Source organism: Sebastes umbrosus, chromosome 18 (assembly GCF_015220745.1).
Source record: "Sebastes umbrosus isolate fSebUmb1 chromosome 18, fSebUmb1.pri, whole genome shotgun sequence".
Taxonomy (NCBI): domain Eukaryota; kingdom Metazoa; phylum Chordata; class Actinopteri; order Perciformes; family Sebastidae; genus Sebastes; species Sebastes umbrosus.
In genome coordinates this window covers 2591755-2610756 of record NC_051286.1, presented here as the reverse complement: position 1 = coordinate 2610756, position 19002 = coordinate 2591755, and the positions used below count along the sequence as shown (strand labels likewise).

At 39.7% G+C, this 19002-nt stretch overlaps 1 protein-coding gene across 4 annotated transcripts in view; it reads right to left on the bottom strand.

The window, feature by feature from the left end:
• adgrg6 (adhesion G protein-coupled receptor G6) overlaps positions 1–19002 on the bottom strand; it is an 84736-nt gene that overhangs the window by 60322 nt on the left and 5412 nt on the right. For 2 of the 4 annotated variants that reach the window (XM_037750458.1, XM_037750461.1), the window contains exons 1-2: positions 17747–17820; positions 15098–15210 (exon numbers count right to left, since the gene is read on the bottom strand). In XM_037750458.1, coding sequence (XP_037606386.1) covers positions 15098–15116 — 19 coding nt within the window. In that variant the 5' untranslated portion in view covers positions 15117–15210; positions 17747–17820. Of the gene's footprint in view, positions 1–15097; positions 15211–17688; positions 17821–19002 lie in introns of those variants that run through there. The other 2 variants (XM_037750459.1, XM_037750460.1) reach the window with 2 other exon arrangements.

Here is a 19002-nt window from a genome sequence, read left to right as displayed (position 1 = left end):
ACATTTCCAGACTTCTGTAATTCTGCCTGGAACTCAAATTAACAACAAACTGAAGAACATAAAGAATCAGCCGTCACAACCAATGAATCAAAAGTAAAAATCATAAAATCAATGCTGTTGAAGGAGACGACTTCCAGCTGCATTGAGTGACTCACACTTTAAGCAAACTGTAATACTCATTAAACCTCTTATTTGATACATTTCCTAACTATTGATGCCAGTTCCCTTTTTGACTTATAACACTTAAAGTCTAACTAACCCCCTCGCCCTAACCTCACCGCTTTACTAAATAAAGTCATAACTTAACGAGAAAAAAGTAGTAATATTACGAGAATAAAGTCATAATTTAAAAAGAAAAAAAGTCATAATTTTACGGGAATAAAAGTTGTAATATTACGAGAATAAAGTCATAATTTAAAAAGAAAAAAGTCATAATTTTACGAGAAAAAAAGTTGTAATATTACGAGAATAAAGTCATAATTTTACGAGATAAAAAGTTGTAATATTACGAGAATAAAGTCATAAGTTAACGGGGAAAAAAGTTGTTATATTACGAGAATAAAGTCATAATTTTACGAGATAAAAAGTTGTAATATTACGAGAATAAAGTCATAAGTTAACGGGGAAAAAAGTTGTTATATTACGAGAATAAAGTCATAACTTAACGAGATTTTTTTTTTTTATATTACGAGAATAAAGTCATAACTTAACAAGAAAAAAGTCGTAATATTACGATAAAGTCAAACTTTACGAGAAAAAAAGTTGTAATATGAGAATAAAGTCATAACTTTAAGTCATAGCCCCTCTCCAGGGGCTCCACAGGGAGCCCCTGGAGAGGGGCTACCTGGAGGGTTGGCAGTAGGGATGCTCATTTTGAAAAATGTTCTTAACCGATAACCGACCCTCGTTAACCGTTTATTAACCGTTAACCGACAAGATTTGTGCCTCGCATGCAGCGGTGTACCAGCTGCAGGAGCACAACAGATATTAGCGTTCTAGCTGTGAACGTAGGTGTAGCAGTGTACAGTTTATTTGTTGGTGAATAAATGATACGAAACTACAACTCCTCCGCTCCGCTCAAGCGAGCTGGAGAGACGGGACCCGACTTCCTGTATCCTGCAACTCCGGCTGCGCCTCTTAAGGTGGACTGTTAGGGTGGAGCAGCTTTTCTCCTTAAAGAGACGAGCCGCTCCTCTGAGCCGCTCAGCTTTTGAATGAATTATTAACATTTCTTTTAACCGTTTTAACCGATAGTGTTAATCGGTTAAAATGCTTAATGTTGGTTAACGGTTAATTATGGACATCCCTAATTGGCAAGTGTTCCTTTGACCCGCCTGTATATCCTGACGACCACGTTTTGACCTGCTGGTTTATTACGTGCTATCACCTCATCGTATCGCATCTCTGACGTTCTGCATATGAGGCTATTTAACAGAGAAGAAACGGTTGAAACGTGCCGAGTGTTCCAGACAAAGAGCTGCAGGACTGATGTGAGTTTCAACATGTGTTTCTGCTGCGAGTCTCACTGTAACTCCTCTATCCTGCTCCATAAAGCATGTAAACTGTACACATTATACACTCCTCTAGACTCAAGTCAAACCATTTCCTTCAGTGTGTGTGTGTGTGTGTGTGTGTGTGTGTGTGTGTGTGTGTATGTGTGTGTATGTGTGACTCTGCGGCCATTAAAGTTGTTCAGCATGAAATTTCAGGAACATTTGGATGCAACATCAAAAAACACCAAACTCCTTTTTTTCCTCACTAATGGAAAAACTAGAAGCAGCCGCACAAATCACATACCGAGCAAACGCACACACGCACGCACACACACGTACACACACACACACACACACACACACAAGCACACGCATGTACACACATACACAGACACAGACACACACACACACACAGACACAGACACAGAAACAAGGCTACATACTCTACAAACTGAATGAAATCAGAGGATCAGGAGAGACGTAGAAGTCTACACTCCCCAAGAGAGTCTCACTGTGTGTGTGTGTGTGTGTGTGTGTGTGTGTGTGTGTGTGTGTGTGTGTGTATATATGTGTGTGTGTGTGTGTGTTGGAAACCACACAATTCAACCCCCCCCCCAAAACCCTTAAAAGCTGCGTCTCAAGTTTCTGGCAGCACCAACCTCACGTTTCTCTTTCTCCTCTCGTCTCCAGCCGGCTCTGGAGGCTGTGAACCTTCGACCGGCCCGGATCAGAACAGAACCAAACAGAACTCACGGTCAGACTAGCAGATAATATAATAATTGTTTTGTTATTTAAAGGAGTATTCCACCAATTCAGTGTTGCATTCAACATCTAAATCGATGCAGCAGAACCAGAGATATCTTTCTTTTTTTATTCCACACATTCTTCTTCCTTGGCGAAACCTGGCGCCTACATTACCCACAATGCATCTCAACAGCCAACAGTTGGTTAAGAGATTGTGGTGTGTTAAGTTAGTAATGTAGCCTGCAGCAGAGATGAGCAGCGGGCTACTGCATAATATTCTCGCGCCCAACTCGACCGATGCACAGGTACACGTCAGAATAATAATAATAAAATTATAATAACAAAATTATAAAAAAAAAAAATGAATAATAAATAAAAAAACACATTACCTTTTTAGTTATTTTCTTATTATTATAATGTTTTTATTAATGTTTTTTTTGGTATTTGTAGAAATTGGGTGGGACAAAAATGTAAAACAAATGAGTCCTTAATGTTCATTGTATTTTGTTGTACTTGTTCATTGAATAAATACATTTATCAAAGTTGTATAAAATAGTGTTGAACCAACCAGCATTAGTGCTGACTGATAAAACAGGCCGAGTGTTGTTGGATCCTGATCTCTCTCTGAACTCAAACTAAACATCCTGTACTGTAACACCTCCTGCTGCTGCTGCTGCTGGCACACTGCTAACCACTGGACAACATCTGTCCTGCATTACATCTGTACTATTATACCTTTCATCTGTCCTCTGAAGCGTCTTTAACATTATACTGTAAAAGCAAATCAATGCTTCATGCAAAGTTCAAATAGTGACCTCTCCGTTGAGTGTTCCTCCTCCTCCACAAATATCTGAACTTTGAAACAGTCTCATAGTAGAAACTTTTACTTTTACACCAACTAGTACAGGGGTCAGCAACCTTTACTATCAAAAGAGACATTTTAGGAAAAAATAAATAAATAAAAAATCTGTCTGGAGCCGCAAAACATGTGATCATTGTGATGAAGGTAACTCAGTTTATAGTCTAAGTATATAGTATATAAGTCTAATGCAGTGAGGGCCAAAGAGACAATGTACTACGGAGTATTAGGGCCACAGAGGGAAAAAACATCTGAGATTTACAGAATAAAGTCGTAATATTACGAGAAAAAAGTCATAACTTTACAAGAAAAAAATCTGTTATATTACAAGAATAAAGTCATAACTTTACGAGAAAAAAAGTCGGAATATTACGAGAAAAATGTCGTAATATTACGAGAATAAAGTCATAACTTTACGAGAAAAAATGTCGTAATATTACAAGAAAAAAAGTGGTAATATTACACTTGAACTAGCCTGTAATATATTGTCTCTTTGGTCGTGTTGCTGTGTCAATAGATGCCTTTACTGTTGATTGTCAGACATAAATACATCCATATTAAGTTAAATGATGGTAGTCTTAATGTCTACTGACACTATAGCCATGCACGTGATATAAAATGACTAATCTTATACTAGGTTAAGTTTAAAAATGGTATCTTTTAATACCATCCTCCAGGTTATAGCAGCAGGAGTCTCTCTGCTCCGGTTTTATAACCCCGATGACGTTTCTCTGAGCAGCTGATAACAAACAGCTGACCGCTCAGGTGTGTGTGTGTGAGTGTGTGCGTGTATGTGTGTGTGTGTGTGTGTGTGTGTGTGTGTGTGTGTGTGTGGAGCGGAAGTGCTCTGATGTAAATATGTGTGAACTAACAATAGAGATTATTCAGTAATCTGTTGAGTTGTGAGATTAGAGTCAGATTAACAGGATGACGGCACGCTGAGAGGCAGACGGACATTTCACTACATTTCACCGGAATACATATTATATTATATATACTATATATACTATTATGTTATACTGTATTTTAACTCATTAACATTCAGGTTATTTCCTCACCTCTCCTCATCTCCTCTCCTCTTGTTTCCTCCCTTTGTTTCCTCTCCTCTCATCTCTTCTCACCTCTCCTTGTTTCCTCTCCTCTCCCCTCTCTCCCTGTCTCATCTCCTCTCCCTGTCTCCTCTACTTTCCTCATCTTGTCCTTCCTCCTCTTTCCCCTCTCCTCATCTCCTCTCTTTTTGTCCCTTTTTCTCATCTCCTCTCTTTTCTCCCCTTTCATCTAATTTCCTTTCCTCTCCTCTCCTTGTTTCCTCTCCTCTCCTCTTCCCCCTCTCCTTATCTCCTCTCCTTTTCCTGCCTCTTCTTGTCTCTTCTCCTCTCCTCTCCTCACCTTGTTTCCTCTCCTCTCCTCATTTCCTCTCCTCTCCTATTCCCCCTCTCCTTATCTCCTCTCCTTTTCCTCCCTCTTCTTGTCTCCTCTCCTCTCCTTGTCTCCTCTCCTCCCTCTTCCCTCTCTCCTTATCTCCTTTCCTTTTCCTCTCCTCTCCTTGTCTCCTCTCCTCTAATCTTCCCCCTTCTCCTTATCTCCTCTCCTCTCCTCTCCTCTCCTCTCCTCTGCCTCCCTCTCCTTGTCTCCTCTCCTTGTCTCCTCTCCTCTCCTCTCCTCTCCTCTCCTCGTTTTCTGTGTCTCAGTAACTCGGTGTAGCAGGAGAGGAAACATTAATAATAACGAGTAATGACTGGAGGATTACACATTTACATTTAGATGGGTGGATGGTTTTGGTGGTGCGAGGGCGGTGGCGGCGGCGGCGGCGGCGGCGGCGGCGGCGGCGGCGGCTTGTGAAAGACGTTTCCGCTACCGTGAGAGAACTAATTGGAGCTGTTAATGTTTTACAGCATTGTGTTCAGTGTTTCCTCTGCGGACCGCTTCACATCTCAGCCGGTGTGTGTGTGTGTGTGTGTGTGTTTAATGGGATTGAAGTCAAAATCTAATTGAATAAAATTGAATTTATTTACAGAATAAACTGCGATGAAGCCTCAAAATCATCAGCTGACGAAATATAAAACGAATGCTAGATAATCTGTTTATTAACTTCTATTTATACATGCAGAGGCGTGTTTCTGGGTCATCATGAGGAGAGGAAACGGAGGGGAAAACATGGGGAAAGAAGTCATTTGGTGAAGGAAAGCATAGAAAAATGACGAAATGATGAGGATAGAGGAGAAAGGTGACAATGTTGGTGAAAAGAAACACTGCATCTATTTATTTAAGTACTTTTGTGTTTAAAAAGTATAAACAAAACTATAATACTGTTCAGCTTTATCACACAAAAATCATTCTTGTGACTTAAGAGGGAAAGAAAATTGACAAACATTAAGTGTCATCTAGTGCGCAGAAGAAATGACATGAAACAACATAAACCGATTCAAAACATGTAGTCCTGTTAAAAATAAACCTAAAATTATCATAATTTATAAACGTACAAAACATACAATCAATATGCTCTCCCCAAAGCCACCAGACTGCATTGAAAAACGCAGCAATTTTACCTTGCTAGTTGTAAAACGCACTTCATTCAAACTAGATAATACCAAAATAAAACTCATCAAAACCATCTTTGTTAGTCTTTCCAATGTTCCAACAATCACCAACTCTGGTTAAGTCAAGATAAACCCTTAATTCACAGTATTAGCTGTGAAAAGAAACAGCTGTTATAAGCGCTCCTCAAAGCCACCAGACTCCATTGACAAAAACAGCAATTTTACCTCGCCTATCGTCATAAAATACACTTCACTCAAACTCGACAATACCAAAATAAAACTCATCAAAACCGTCTTTGTTAGTCTTTCAACTGTTCCAACAATCACCAACTCTGGTTTGGTTGAAATTAACCCTTAATTCACCGAGTTAGATGTAACAGGCTACAGACAACCCAACAAACACGGCTTCACTTTTTGAAACTTGTGTGTTTTCTTAGCACGTGTGTGAGAGGTGACATCAGGCTGCTGGGATGGCCTGCTGTTTAACAGGCTTCTGTGTGTGTGTGTGTGTGTGTGTGTGTGTGTGTGTGTGTGTGTGTGTGTGTGTGTGTGTCTTTAACACTCTTGAGACATAACCTGCTTCATACAACCAGCCTGTCGCTGTAATTATCAACATCCATTTAATGTGTGAAACACGTCAGCGAGCTCCGAGGCCGAGGCTAACGACCAGCACTGACAGAGTGTGTGTGTGTGTGTGTGTGTGTTGAGCTGCTAATTACTAGCTTTACTTTCAGCTGACAGGGTGTGTGCGTGTGTGTGTGTGTGTTTCAATACAAGGCTGCTTTGTCCTTTCATCTTTTATAATCACACACACTTTTACAGGTGGGAGAAACATATTTATTATCACTTTAATATTTCAAGCTTTAATTTTGAGGCTCTTATCTTGAACGTCTACTCCTCAAAACGAGGAGAACAGAGCAGAGATGAAAGAATGAATTACATAAACTGGGTTTCACTGTAAAGCTGTCGGTTTGTCACTTCTTACACGTATAAATCATTGTGGGTCGGTGTCTCATGCGCACTCGCGTGCCGCTACGCTGTTCAGACTCAGACTCCAACACAAACTACACGGAAGCACCAAAACCTCTTGGCTGTATCTAGTGAAGCCCGTCTGTTAAACAGTGTTGGCCGCGGTCGGAGGACACGGGGGAGACCGTAGCTTTGGTCTCCAGGACCGGAGTCTCTGCTGTACTCTGCTCCTCTGCCTGCCTTCACACACACACCACACTCGTTCTCACTCGCTCTACTCTCCTGTGCTTGCGCGCTCATTCCACACTGCAGAAGAGTTAGTTTAGCTCTGAGAATATCTAGTGAATGTTCAGTGGACGTTTGTGCAGAAATAACTGCTGCAGCTCCTCCAGACCAACAGAGGTTTCCCGTGTCTTGTGAAGTGACGGGGCTCCGCAGAGAGAAACATTATCGTCTACGACCAAAACTCCGGCGTCTCCCCCGTTCCCTCCGGCCGCGGTCGGGAGGCTGAGGCAGGAAAAGCCAACACTAGGATCAGCATTGATTCATGGAGAGACCTCCGTCTGGTCAGCTAACATTACTGCCAAGCAGCTGAAATATAGAGTGATATTGTGCTTTTAGCTGACGTGTGTCTCCTCACTGTGTTGAGCGATGCTCCTTCATGTCTATGTAGAGCGAGCACAAGCGCCAGCAACAGGACGCTGACTTTCGTTGACTTAACGGCCACAGGTGTTGCTGTTAACAAGCCATTTCTGATTCTTACAAACAGTCCCTTTAGACGTATGTCACGTTGACGTATCGCTGCAACGGGCTGGAGCGTCCAATGCGGCGTCTATGTATATACTGTATGTCTATGGAAACAAGATCCCAGTATAAAAGGTAGAAAGGATTCTTCAAATTCTTAAACTTTGTCCTTGTTTCACATCACATGAGGTTCGGAGCAGCTATCAGTGAGCTGCTGGCATTTCACAAGTCAGTGATACTTCAGCTGATATCTCCACTAAAAATACCTCTCAGTCTTTTTCAGACACTAATCCTGCAGATTAGTCGGCTTCCATCAACCTGCCCTTCTCTCTTTTCACCTCTCCGTCCTCTCTGGCGTTTCGCTCGCATTCTTTCACTCGCATTCCTCTCTCCTCCCTCGTTCATTCCTCTTCCTCTCCTTGGGCTCTTTGCCGTTATCTCTCCGCTGCTTCCTTCCTTCCCTTCCTACCGGCTAAAACTCTGTTTTATTTTAACAAAGTAAAGCACAACAGCCTCCTGTGCCTGATGAAATGTAAGAATGTGTCTTTGTGCTGCGTGTCTGACGGCGGGACAAAGACATCAGACTGTGAAAATTAAACCTGCTTTGAGGAACCGTTAGAAGTTCTTCAAGTTACAAACGAGACAAAACCCTCAAACGTTCTCTGAAGATCGTCTTTACAAACGCTTTCTTTAGGGAACTCTTCAAGGATATTTTCTCTAGAGACAAAAGTCTGCAGTGCTTAACGGCTCAATCCAGATCTTAGATACATCAGTTATATCTTCATGTCCTTTCAACATCATTTTCAGGAACTAAGTAAGTTTTACTCCGATTAAAACCTCATGCCGCACAGCACAAGATCATGTGATAAAAGCAGAGTTTCTTGCCGTGTTTATAGCTGTTCTGAGCAGCTACAGTCAGCCACAACAACCCGCCGGCCTCACAGGAAGGCGTATAAATACCCAACTCAGTCTCACGGCAGTTCGTGAAATAGTCATAAAATTTAATCTACTTGATTCGTGTACATTGACACGAATTTCCCTTTTTTTTGTTTTCAGTACACGGCGTACAAATGACATGCAGAAATCAAGAAAGGCAAACTTATTGCACGCTAAACACCTTGAGTATTATTGTGTTTTTTATCCACCTTTTCGTGCAAACGGGCTGAATAATCACAAGTTACAACAGGGCGACATATTAGTTACTGAACTGAACTCTCCAGGTGAACGCTGACTCACTCTCACAGGTGTTTCTACTCCCCCCCCGACCTCCTCTCGTCTTTCACTAGGAGATCATTGAGAGTGGCATCCGAGGGGGGAGGAGAGGAGGAGAGGAGGAGGTGAAAGGTAGAAATGACCAGAGAGAAGAGAGGAATGATGGAGGAGAAGAAGAAGCAGTAGAGAGTCGTTCTTTGTTTTCGTTTAATGCATCCACTCTTTGAAAGAATAAGATCATCAAAGAAGAGAAGAACAACAAAGATGAAACGAGAAGAAGAGAAAACTGAGGAAGAGAAATCAAAGAGAAGAAGAGGAGAGCTGATAAAATCTGATGGTTATCACCACCAGCACACGCCTACATGATATTATGAAATATGTATGAAGAGAAACCTTCAGGGGGAGGAGGACTGATTACAATATGAACTAAATGTCACTTCATCGTGAGAATGTGGCGCCGCAGACGTGGTTTTAATCATTAGCTGTTGACAAGCGTCCAACACAATATTCTCTGAATCAACTGAAGTCTGAAAACCTGGAAACTTCCTCCTCTTTCCTTTTCTCTCTGAACTCTTCAGCTTCACTGAAGAAAGAAACTTGAGACTAACGGTGCCAAACATCAAGATAAATGACCATAAATCAGTTTATCAGTGTGCAACTACGATGAGGTCTACGAAGAAGTGAAGCCAATGCTGAAATGGCTTAAACATGCATTCTTTCAGGGGGCGACTCCTCTGGTTGCAAAAAGTCTGGTTGTATAGAAGTCTATGAGAAAATGAGCCTCCTTCTCTCTTGATTTATTACCTCAGTAAACATTGTAAACATGAGTTTATGGTCTCAATCTCTAGTTTCAAGTCTTCTTCAATACAGCATGATGTTCATTTAGTAGATTATGGTCCCATTTAGAGTCAGATAGACCATAAAGCAGGGGATGCTTTAGGGCGGGGCTACCTTGTGATTGACAGGTTGCTACCACGGCGTTGTCCGGTCTGGGAGTTGTCCAAATACCAAGATGGCGACGCCCAAAAACCAAGATGGTGACACCAAATACCAAGATAGTGAATGGCCATAAACCAAGATGGTGAAGGCAAAAAAACAAGATGGCGACGGCCAAAAACCAACATGGTGACGCCAAATACCAAGATGTTGACGGCCATTAACCAACATGGTGACACCAAAAACCAAGATGGCGACAACCAAGAACCAAGATGGCGCCGACCAAAAACCAAGATGGCGACAACCAAAAACCAAGATGGCGACGGCAAAATATCAAGATAGCGACGGCAAAATACCAAGATAGCGACGGTAGGGAGGAGATCGGGGTGGATGGATCGGTCAAAAAACACCAGACTTCACCAGGAGACAGCTGTTCATGTCCCGTGTGAAACCAGAAGTTGATTTATTTGTCACGTAACTTCTGTACTTAAGTTACGGCACTTCCGGAGTTATTTGAACCCAAACTGTGATCTTTCTTTTCCTAAACCTAACTGAGTACTTTTATTTTGAAAGGACTGGAGCGGAAATCAAATTGGATTGTTGCTGGACATTTGTAGGAAAACGCACTAAAAATACGTTTTGAAAGTCGTCATCGTTTTCCCCGTTTCTGCCCGTCCAGACTAAAACACAACTCCGAAGTTTTAAAACTACTGATGGCGTCAGCAGCGTTTTCAAAACGCCGCAGTAGTGAGGACACTAGGCGAAAAAGTTCTGTGTTTTAAAACAAAAACACATCAGTGAGGACGTCGCCTCAGGCTATGGAGTTTAATTAGTAGACAGCACGTTGACAGGTGAACTGCGGAGGTCAAACAGAAGCAGCATGTTTATTTTATTGTATTCTATCACCCCAGAGTTTGGAGTAACTTCCACATCACCATCACAGACTACCTTCATCTGTCGGACACCAGTCTGCAGAGATATTAGTTATTAATATGGAGTCAGATCTCTGTTGTCCTTCATCTCAGTGAAACAGTTTCCTGGTCTCTCTTCAGACCTTCAGTTTAACTTCTGGTCACATCTGGGTTGTGTTCTCACCACCAGAAGCAGAGTGTACACCGCTAACCTCTCTCTGTGTGTGTGTGTGTGTGTGTGTGTGTGTGTGTGTGTGTGTGGTTTCGTGCTGCTGGGAACTTTACGAGTGAACCGCTCGGTTTGGCCTGAAGCTGCTGGTCGGGTCTGGAAAACACATTAACACTCTCTCTCTCTCTTTTTCTTTCTTTCTTCCCACCATCTCTCTCTCTCTCTCTCTCTCTCTCTAACTTTCTGTTTGAGTTTTAATTTTTAATTTTAATGAGTTATTGGCTCGAACATGAAAAAACATTAACAGCCAAGAAGCTCTCCACCTTCTGTCTCCGTCCTCCCTCATTACCGTTTCCTCCTCCGTCTCTGATCTAAAGAGAAAACAGAATGTGGCCAGAAGTATGTGGACGGCTCCGTCCCAGAGTTTGGGTTATAAAAGGTTTCATAAAGAAAATGTTTTCCCAGTTTGGTGTGGAAGAACGCGACTGTGTGTCGGCACCGTAAACACCAACAACTTTACAGAACTAAAAAAAAAAAAATAGGGCAACTGTTTGCCTTAAACGTTTTTAAAAGTTGATGAACTTAAAAGTTAAATGTTTTCAGAGCTTGAATATTTGGATGTCATGCTACTTGCACCTATTAATAACAGTAAAAGTGCTTATAAAGTCAACTCAAATATTTTCAGTTACTGTCACTTAAAGGTTTTAATTCACCTCTCCCATCGGATTAAGTTAGCAGCACACAAACACACTATTTAAGACTATAAGACATTGAGTTATTAAACTAAAAAAATCATGAGACTCAAAATTTAAAGGTCCCATATCGTGCTCATTTTCAGGTTCATATTGTATTTTGTGTTTCTAATAGAACATGTTTACATGCTGTAATGTTAAAAAAACCCTTTATTTTCCTCATACTGTCTGCCTGAATATACCTGTATTTACCCTCTGTCTGAAACGCTCCGTTTTAGCAAATTTCAACGGAATTGCAATGGAATTGCGTTGCTAGGCAACAGCTTGGGTCCATGTTTACTTCCTGTCAGCTGATGTTATTTACTTGATAAAACTAAGATGCATTTAGAATATTTTTGTTTAAAACCGTGTAATTTTCTAAATATTGTATATTTGTGACATCACAAATGGACAGAAATTGTAACGGCTTGTTTCAAACGCACAATTTCTGAATACGGGCTGTGTGTATTTCTCCGTATATTGAACGTTTTGATAGTTTAAAGTATTTATAAAGCACTTAAACCTGCTTTATATTATATAAGACATGAAAATCTCACTTTTTACAATATGGGACCTTTAACAACTTTGAGGAAACTCATTGCCTCAATTGCTTTGAGTACGACTAACTCAAACAGCTTGAGTACTCTATTGCCCTCTCCCATTTAACACACTGCACTGTAAATATTTAAAGGACAGAAAAAGAAAAAGTAGATCAAATGCAATGTGTACTTTAGGCTATTTCTGGCGTACTTTAGCAAAAGGAAAGCATTTTGAACTCGACCTGACCTCAACCTCAACTGACTCCATCCAGATCTGATCACCTCAGCTGGCTCCGGTCAAACCTTTCAAATAACATTTAATGAAACACTTAATATCACATTACTGTGTGTGTTTGGTACATTTCCACTTCATCAGATCCCAACTTCATGTTCAACTAAATCACTTAATCTCTCAGTTCTCTTTCTGGGGGGGAACCAACTTTTTGAACTTTTAACTTTCCAGATGACCGACTGACATACAGAGCGGTCGCGGTGAAGGAGTTTCTCCTGCGGTGACAAGAATTGGCTCAACAAACAGCGCCCTATGTGGTATTAGTACAATTTTTCTAATTTTTTTTTTGCAAATTACTTCATTCATCCTGATTTTAGCGCTGTATAAATAAGCTTTATTGTTAGGCTATTATTAGGACAGAGAAAGGCAATGAGGTACAGTACATCTCTTTTATTTTCAGCCGAGACGCTCTGCTTGCGTCTGGTTGCTAAGATACGGAATATCTGCAGAAGTAAAACTGTCCATTGTTGTTGTTGTTGTTGTTGTTGTTCAGCTCTTGTAGCCTACATGTGGCGGTTGGTCTGTGTGGTATTTGTCCCGCCCCTCCTCCACTGTGATTGGACGGCTGAATAAATAGTGGCAATGACGAGCGCAGCGTTTTACCCAAAGTTGAACATTTTTCAACTATCGGCGACCAGAAAAAAAACAACAAACATGCAGCGTTCAGCGCAGAGTAGACGCTCAGCGTCTCGTCACGCTGCTGCCTTTTGTAGCGTAGCAGAAATACGCGGCGCTCCCGCTGCAAAGACTTCAAAACAGAAAACACATGAACATTGCGGTTGGCTTGTCAATACTGCAGTCCCTACAGACACAACAGTGACATCATCACACACACAGAGAGCACTTATTGAGGTTCTTTGTATGAATGAATAAACAAATAATTGAGCAATTAACTGAACAAAAAAGTGATCGATCAAACAAAACTTTCTTCATTTGATCGAGCGTACGAACCAATGAAGAAATGATCCAATAAACTATAGAAAAAACACACAAGTAATCAATCAAACTAAGCAAAAAATTAATGATTGAACAATCAAATGAAAGAGGGATTGAGAGTACGAACAAATGAAGAAATGATCCAATAAAGTAACTGATCGACAGGGCTGCACAATTATTGGACATGTTATCGATAATCTCAATAAAGCCTACTGCAACTGTCAAATCGCAGTATTTGTTAAAAGTGAAATGTGTCAAAACACCATTTTAAATTGAATATTGTGGTGTTGCAGAGATCACATCATAATCATTTTGATGTTTTTCAATGAAAATGAGAATAATTCTCTCTAATATCTCCAATAATCAGCCAAAATAATCGCAATTACATTTTTTTTCTAAATCGGTGCCACCCTACCGATCGATCAAATAAAAGCACTTCACAATGATGACAGAAGGAACCAGATGTGAACCAGATGTGAACGATATCTGACAGACAGATTTCATGAAATGAGTCGTGACTTTTTCTTGCAAACACGACGGCGAGCGTTTTTTGTTAATGAAAGCACATGACATGACAAGACAAGACAACGAGGCGTTGCTCCGGCAACAGAGACGGAAAATATGAGTAAAAAAACACAAAAAGAGACAAAATGAAGGAAGCGAAGAGGAAACAAGTGTATGGAAGATGGAAACATGGGCAGGAAGGAATAGATGGAAATCATATAAATCACTGCTGTCAGATGAACACTGATGTTCCCATGAAGCACACAAAGAGCTTTCTTTAGCAGGACAATGACACAAAAAGTTTTCTATTCAAGTCAGAACGTTTCTTCCAACAGCAGCAGAAAACATGGAAAAACAAAACACGTTCATATTATATTAAATTAAAAGCATCTTATAGCATGAAATGAAATGAAAGACAGCGTTAGTCTTTACAGTAGAGGGTAATTCTCAAGTTTAATCATCACTATGACATTGGAGAATTAAATCTAATTTAACATTTAGTCATTAAAAGCACAGTCGTCCTGTGAAGTTCTCAACTCTCTGCTATGTTTAATTATAATAATAATTTAATGCCTCGTGGCCATAACACAAACTCCCATTCAGATTTAATTTTAATTAAAATATCTCCACATAATAATGGACTTTACTTTACTGTGGACACTAACATCATTACATGTAATGAGTCCTAATGATTCACAGCTCCACTCATCATCTAACCGACGGCCTCGTTGTGTCAGAACAAGAGATTTCTGTTGATTTGCTCTCACAGCTGATTCTTTTCTGATGGATTTCTGCGGCGGTCGACTGACTGACGGTGTGATGGAGATTAATGGGAACCATAAACACTATACTTGTGAGGACCCTCATATTGATGGCGTGTCAATATATGCTCGTTACATGCATAGCGTCCTTTCAACATAAATTTTGTTTTCACAGGAAGTTAAGTTTAGGCAACACAACCACTTAGTTCGTGTTATGGTACGTGTCCACAGCCTCCGTCCTTTCCACGCTTCCCATTCATTGTCTATGTAATCAGCCGTTCAATGCATTCTGGTAGTGTGGCGGTGCGATTCAAGAGACGGACAGTCACATCGCATGTTCCTCATTTGTATAAAGTTGAGTTCTCGGCTACTTTATGACCAAACGGTGGTTTATGATTGGGAGTGAGAACGGGTTGCACCAGAGGCTTATCCTTCATCAGACCGATAGATGAAGGGTTCCCAGATTGGGTCGCTGTTGTGCTGCAGCTGTGATAGCATACCCTTAATGTTCAGGCAGAGTTTTATTGCAGCTGAAGTTTTGTGTTAAAGTTTTAGATTTGAGGCTCCTCATGTGTAAAAGATGTTGATTAAATCTCAGGTGAGGGGAAATTAAAGTCTCCACCTTCTACTCGGTGGGATTGACTCTTCTTCAGATGAACAGCTGTGAGAGCAACGGGTCAGGTCAGCTGCTCGATTAGAGACTAAATCTATCCGTCCTGACACTTCCTGTTCTGATCAAAAAGAGTGGTGATCCTACCGTCTCTGTGCAGACTCATCCACAGCAGGACGACTGGGACGACATGATGGAGCCTCCACCTTCCTCTTCCTCCTCCTCCTCCTCCTCCTCCTGCGCTGCCTGTACAGGACTCCCTGCAGGAACAGAGGACATCAGTTAGTGCAACAATATCAACTTGTTGTGGTTTTCACCATAAATATTGGGTCTAAATAATCGTCAGATAATGGGAAATATATATATTATAGGGCTGTCAATCCATTAAAATGTTTAATCAAAATGAATGGCATGATTGTTCACAGTTAATCATAATTAATTGCATATTCATCGCTGTAAATCATTTTCAAAATAAAATAAATAAAGAGACATAAAAGCTAAGACTAAGAGTCCGCAGCCCAACATGCTCACAATGACGTAGAACAATTTTTAAAAGCATTTTCACTATTATCTCATAAACTACTGCAGTTGATTGGATGAAAACAGTCGGGTACGGTATGCATAAATCATAATTTGTGTTTACACCTTCAACCCCCAAGAGAGCCAATCAAATTGCTCCATCAGGTGATGCTGATGTTAAAAGACACCTGAGCCGCTAATGAGACGAGAGTTTGTGGTTCAACCAAATTAATTGACCTTTAAAACTGATAAAATCACATCGACAGCTTCGTCAATGTCACTGCTTTCGTCTGTTTCATATCTTTATAAATTTAATATTTTGAGGTTTCAGAGTGTTAAAGAATAAAGACGTCAGCATTTTTCCGCTGTTTTCTAACATTTTATATCATATTATTATTGTCTGGATGGAGGTCGAGACGCTCTTATCTGCTCACCAACAGGTGGAGGAAGCCGTCGTCTAAAGGTCATCAGGGTTCAATGCCAAAACATCCACAAGTCTGCCCTTAAAAAAACTAAAGTTTGGTGAATTTAAAAATGACTAACGTTAGCTGATAAACTATCAGCCTTTTATTGTTGTGAGTCGACGTCCATCAGCAGGAGAAATCCCCGTACTGAACGTGTTTATTATGTTTGGCAGATAAACTCAGTATAACAAATGTTTTATTTCAACACTCTGATGTTTTCTCAGTGTTACTCAACTCAGCCGATTATGTTCTGGCACTAAAACAAACTGAAACCTGCCGGTTTCTACAGAAGACCCAGAGGAGAGAGTTTTTAAAGGCTGACGCCCTGAAACATGTTGACGAGACTCTGCAGCTCATCTGATAACAACAGTCTGATCTGACAGGATCATGTGACCCAAACCGGGCTGATGATACCGGACAAAATAAAAAATAAAATAATAAAAAAAATAACATGATAAACAAATAAATATGTCATTAAATGTGGCAAAATTATTATTAAAAATAAATGCAGCCATTAATTAATTTATAAAATGTGACATATATTGATATTTCTGTTTTAATTGGTTTCTTCCTTAATTTATCTTTAATTGAATGTATTTATTTCCATTAATTTTTAAAAATGTAATTAATTTTTTTTGCACTTATTTTTCATTTATTTATTTCTATATTTTATATTTATTTTCAAATGTGTATATTTATTTATTTAGTTTTACAGTTATTTCTTATTTAGTTTTTAATTTTTTTTTAATATATTTTATATTTATTTTTACATGTATGTATTTATTTATTTATGCACAATTTTTCCTTTGCATTTCACGCTTTATCGATTTCCCCAAATGTATTTATTTGTTCTGTATTTGTTTTTATTAATTTTAAAATGTATTTATTGATTTTTGCATTTATTTTTTATTTATTTATAAATGTGTATGTTTATGTATCTATGCATTTCTTTCTTTCTTTATTCCTTTGCATTTCACCCAAACGTATTTATTTCTGTATTCGTTTCTTTTTACATTTCTTTATGCATTTCTGCCTCATTGTGCAAATAAATTAAATACTTGATTTAAGGTTAGAGACACGAACAGTGACTGGTCCCTCTGTGGCTCCAGAACAACGGCACCTTTTCTAAATGTTGCTATTTAAAGTAAACCACATTTTCAGATGTGACGTCACATCACAACAACCACATCGGTCACCACCATGATGCTACTGCTTTAGTTTGTAGAAGGACAGCCTTTACTTTAATACACAAAGGATTAAAGTTGTTTTAGCCGACTGACCAGCTGATGGTGGCCCCCAAACAGACCTGGATTTAGTTTGGAGGCGCACAGTGCCACGCTTAACACATCAGCCCGAGTCTGGGTCAGGAGGTAACATCGCTGGACGGACAGATGTCAACAGATGCACATATCTAATATTATCACATTTAATTTCTTCATAATGAAAAGGTTAATAAGCCTTCATGTCTCCAAATCCGAACGTGGCCTCGGGCCGCTGAAGGGCTGCAGCCGGCCCTGCGGGGCCACATAACAACATGAAGAGAGAAGAGCGCTGGGAACACCGGGAGGAAGCTCACAGCTCTTTAAAGGTTCATGTTATGAGGAGCTGCACGTTGTTAAGTCCCAGCAGTGGAAACCAGACCTCATTAGCACCAGACTGGTTCCTTCAGTCCTTCACAACACGCCTGAATCAGCACGTCAATAATACGGTAAATAATGAAGACACAGTTTCTACTGGCTGACTGTCAGATTCCACCTGTCGTCTCTCTGGTGACTTCAGCTGAATGACGGATGGATGAAGGACATCAGCTCACCTTCAGCTGTCGTTCTGTTGGATCTCCCTCCAGACTGACTGATCACTGACTGATGACACTCAGCTGTGTCTGCTGCCGATTGGCTCCTCATTGATGACATCAGCCAACACGAGGAGCCAATCACAACTTCACATGTTTTTTATGTTTCATTGTGCATTTGTTTTATTTATTTATTTTACCTTTATTTATTTATTTATTTTTTCATTTACTTATTTATTTATCCTTATTTGCGAGGAGGTCCTGGAAATAAACTTTCAGGCTGCTAGAAATTCTTAATTTAATCATAAATAAATGACTCTATAAATAAACAAATTAATAAACAAATTAATTAATTCATAAATAATTCATAAGTCATAAGTAGCAAAAATAATATTAAAAATAAACGTAGCCATTCATTAATTGATAAAATGTGACATAAATGTATAGTTCTTGTTTTAATTTGCTTCTTTTTTTATTTATCTTTGTATTAATTCCCTTATTTATTTATTTACTCTTCTGTTTAATTTTTTCTTTTATTAATTAAATGTATTAAATGAAATATTGTGGTTCTGTAGAGATATCCTGCCCTACTCATCATATTCTACAGACTTAAGAAAACATCTTTGTTTGTTACCATAATCATTTTAACATGTTTTTCAATGAAAATAAGAATAATGATGTAAAAATTATCATTCACCTCTGATATCGCAAAATTTAAATATCAGTCGAAACAATCGCAATTTTATATTTTTTTCCAAATCGTACAAACAAACGGAAATGTAAAAAAACACCAAAGTTACGTGCTGGAACTGTTAGTTGACTTGCTGGAGTCGTGTTGTCTCTGTGAAGAAACCGACCGAGCCATGCTAGCTGTTTCCCCCCGCTTCCAGTCTTTATGCTAAGCTAGGCTAACTGCACCCGGACTCCAGCTCCAACTTAAAGGGAGATTAGTCAAGTATTTAATCCTCTTATCAACATGGAAGTGGACAAATATGCTGCTTTATGCAAATGTATGTCTATATTTCTTATTGTAAATCAATTAACAACACAAAACAATGACAGATATTGATCCAGAAACCCTCACAGGTACTGCATTTAGCATAAACAATATGCTCCAATCATAACATGGCAAACTGCAGCCCAACAGGCAACAACAGCTGTCAGTGTGTCAGTGTGCTGACTTGACTATGACTTGCCCCAAACTGCATGTGATGATCATAAAGTGGTCATGTCTGTAAAGGGGAGACTCGTGGGTACCCATAGAACCCATTTACATT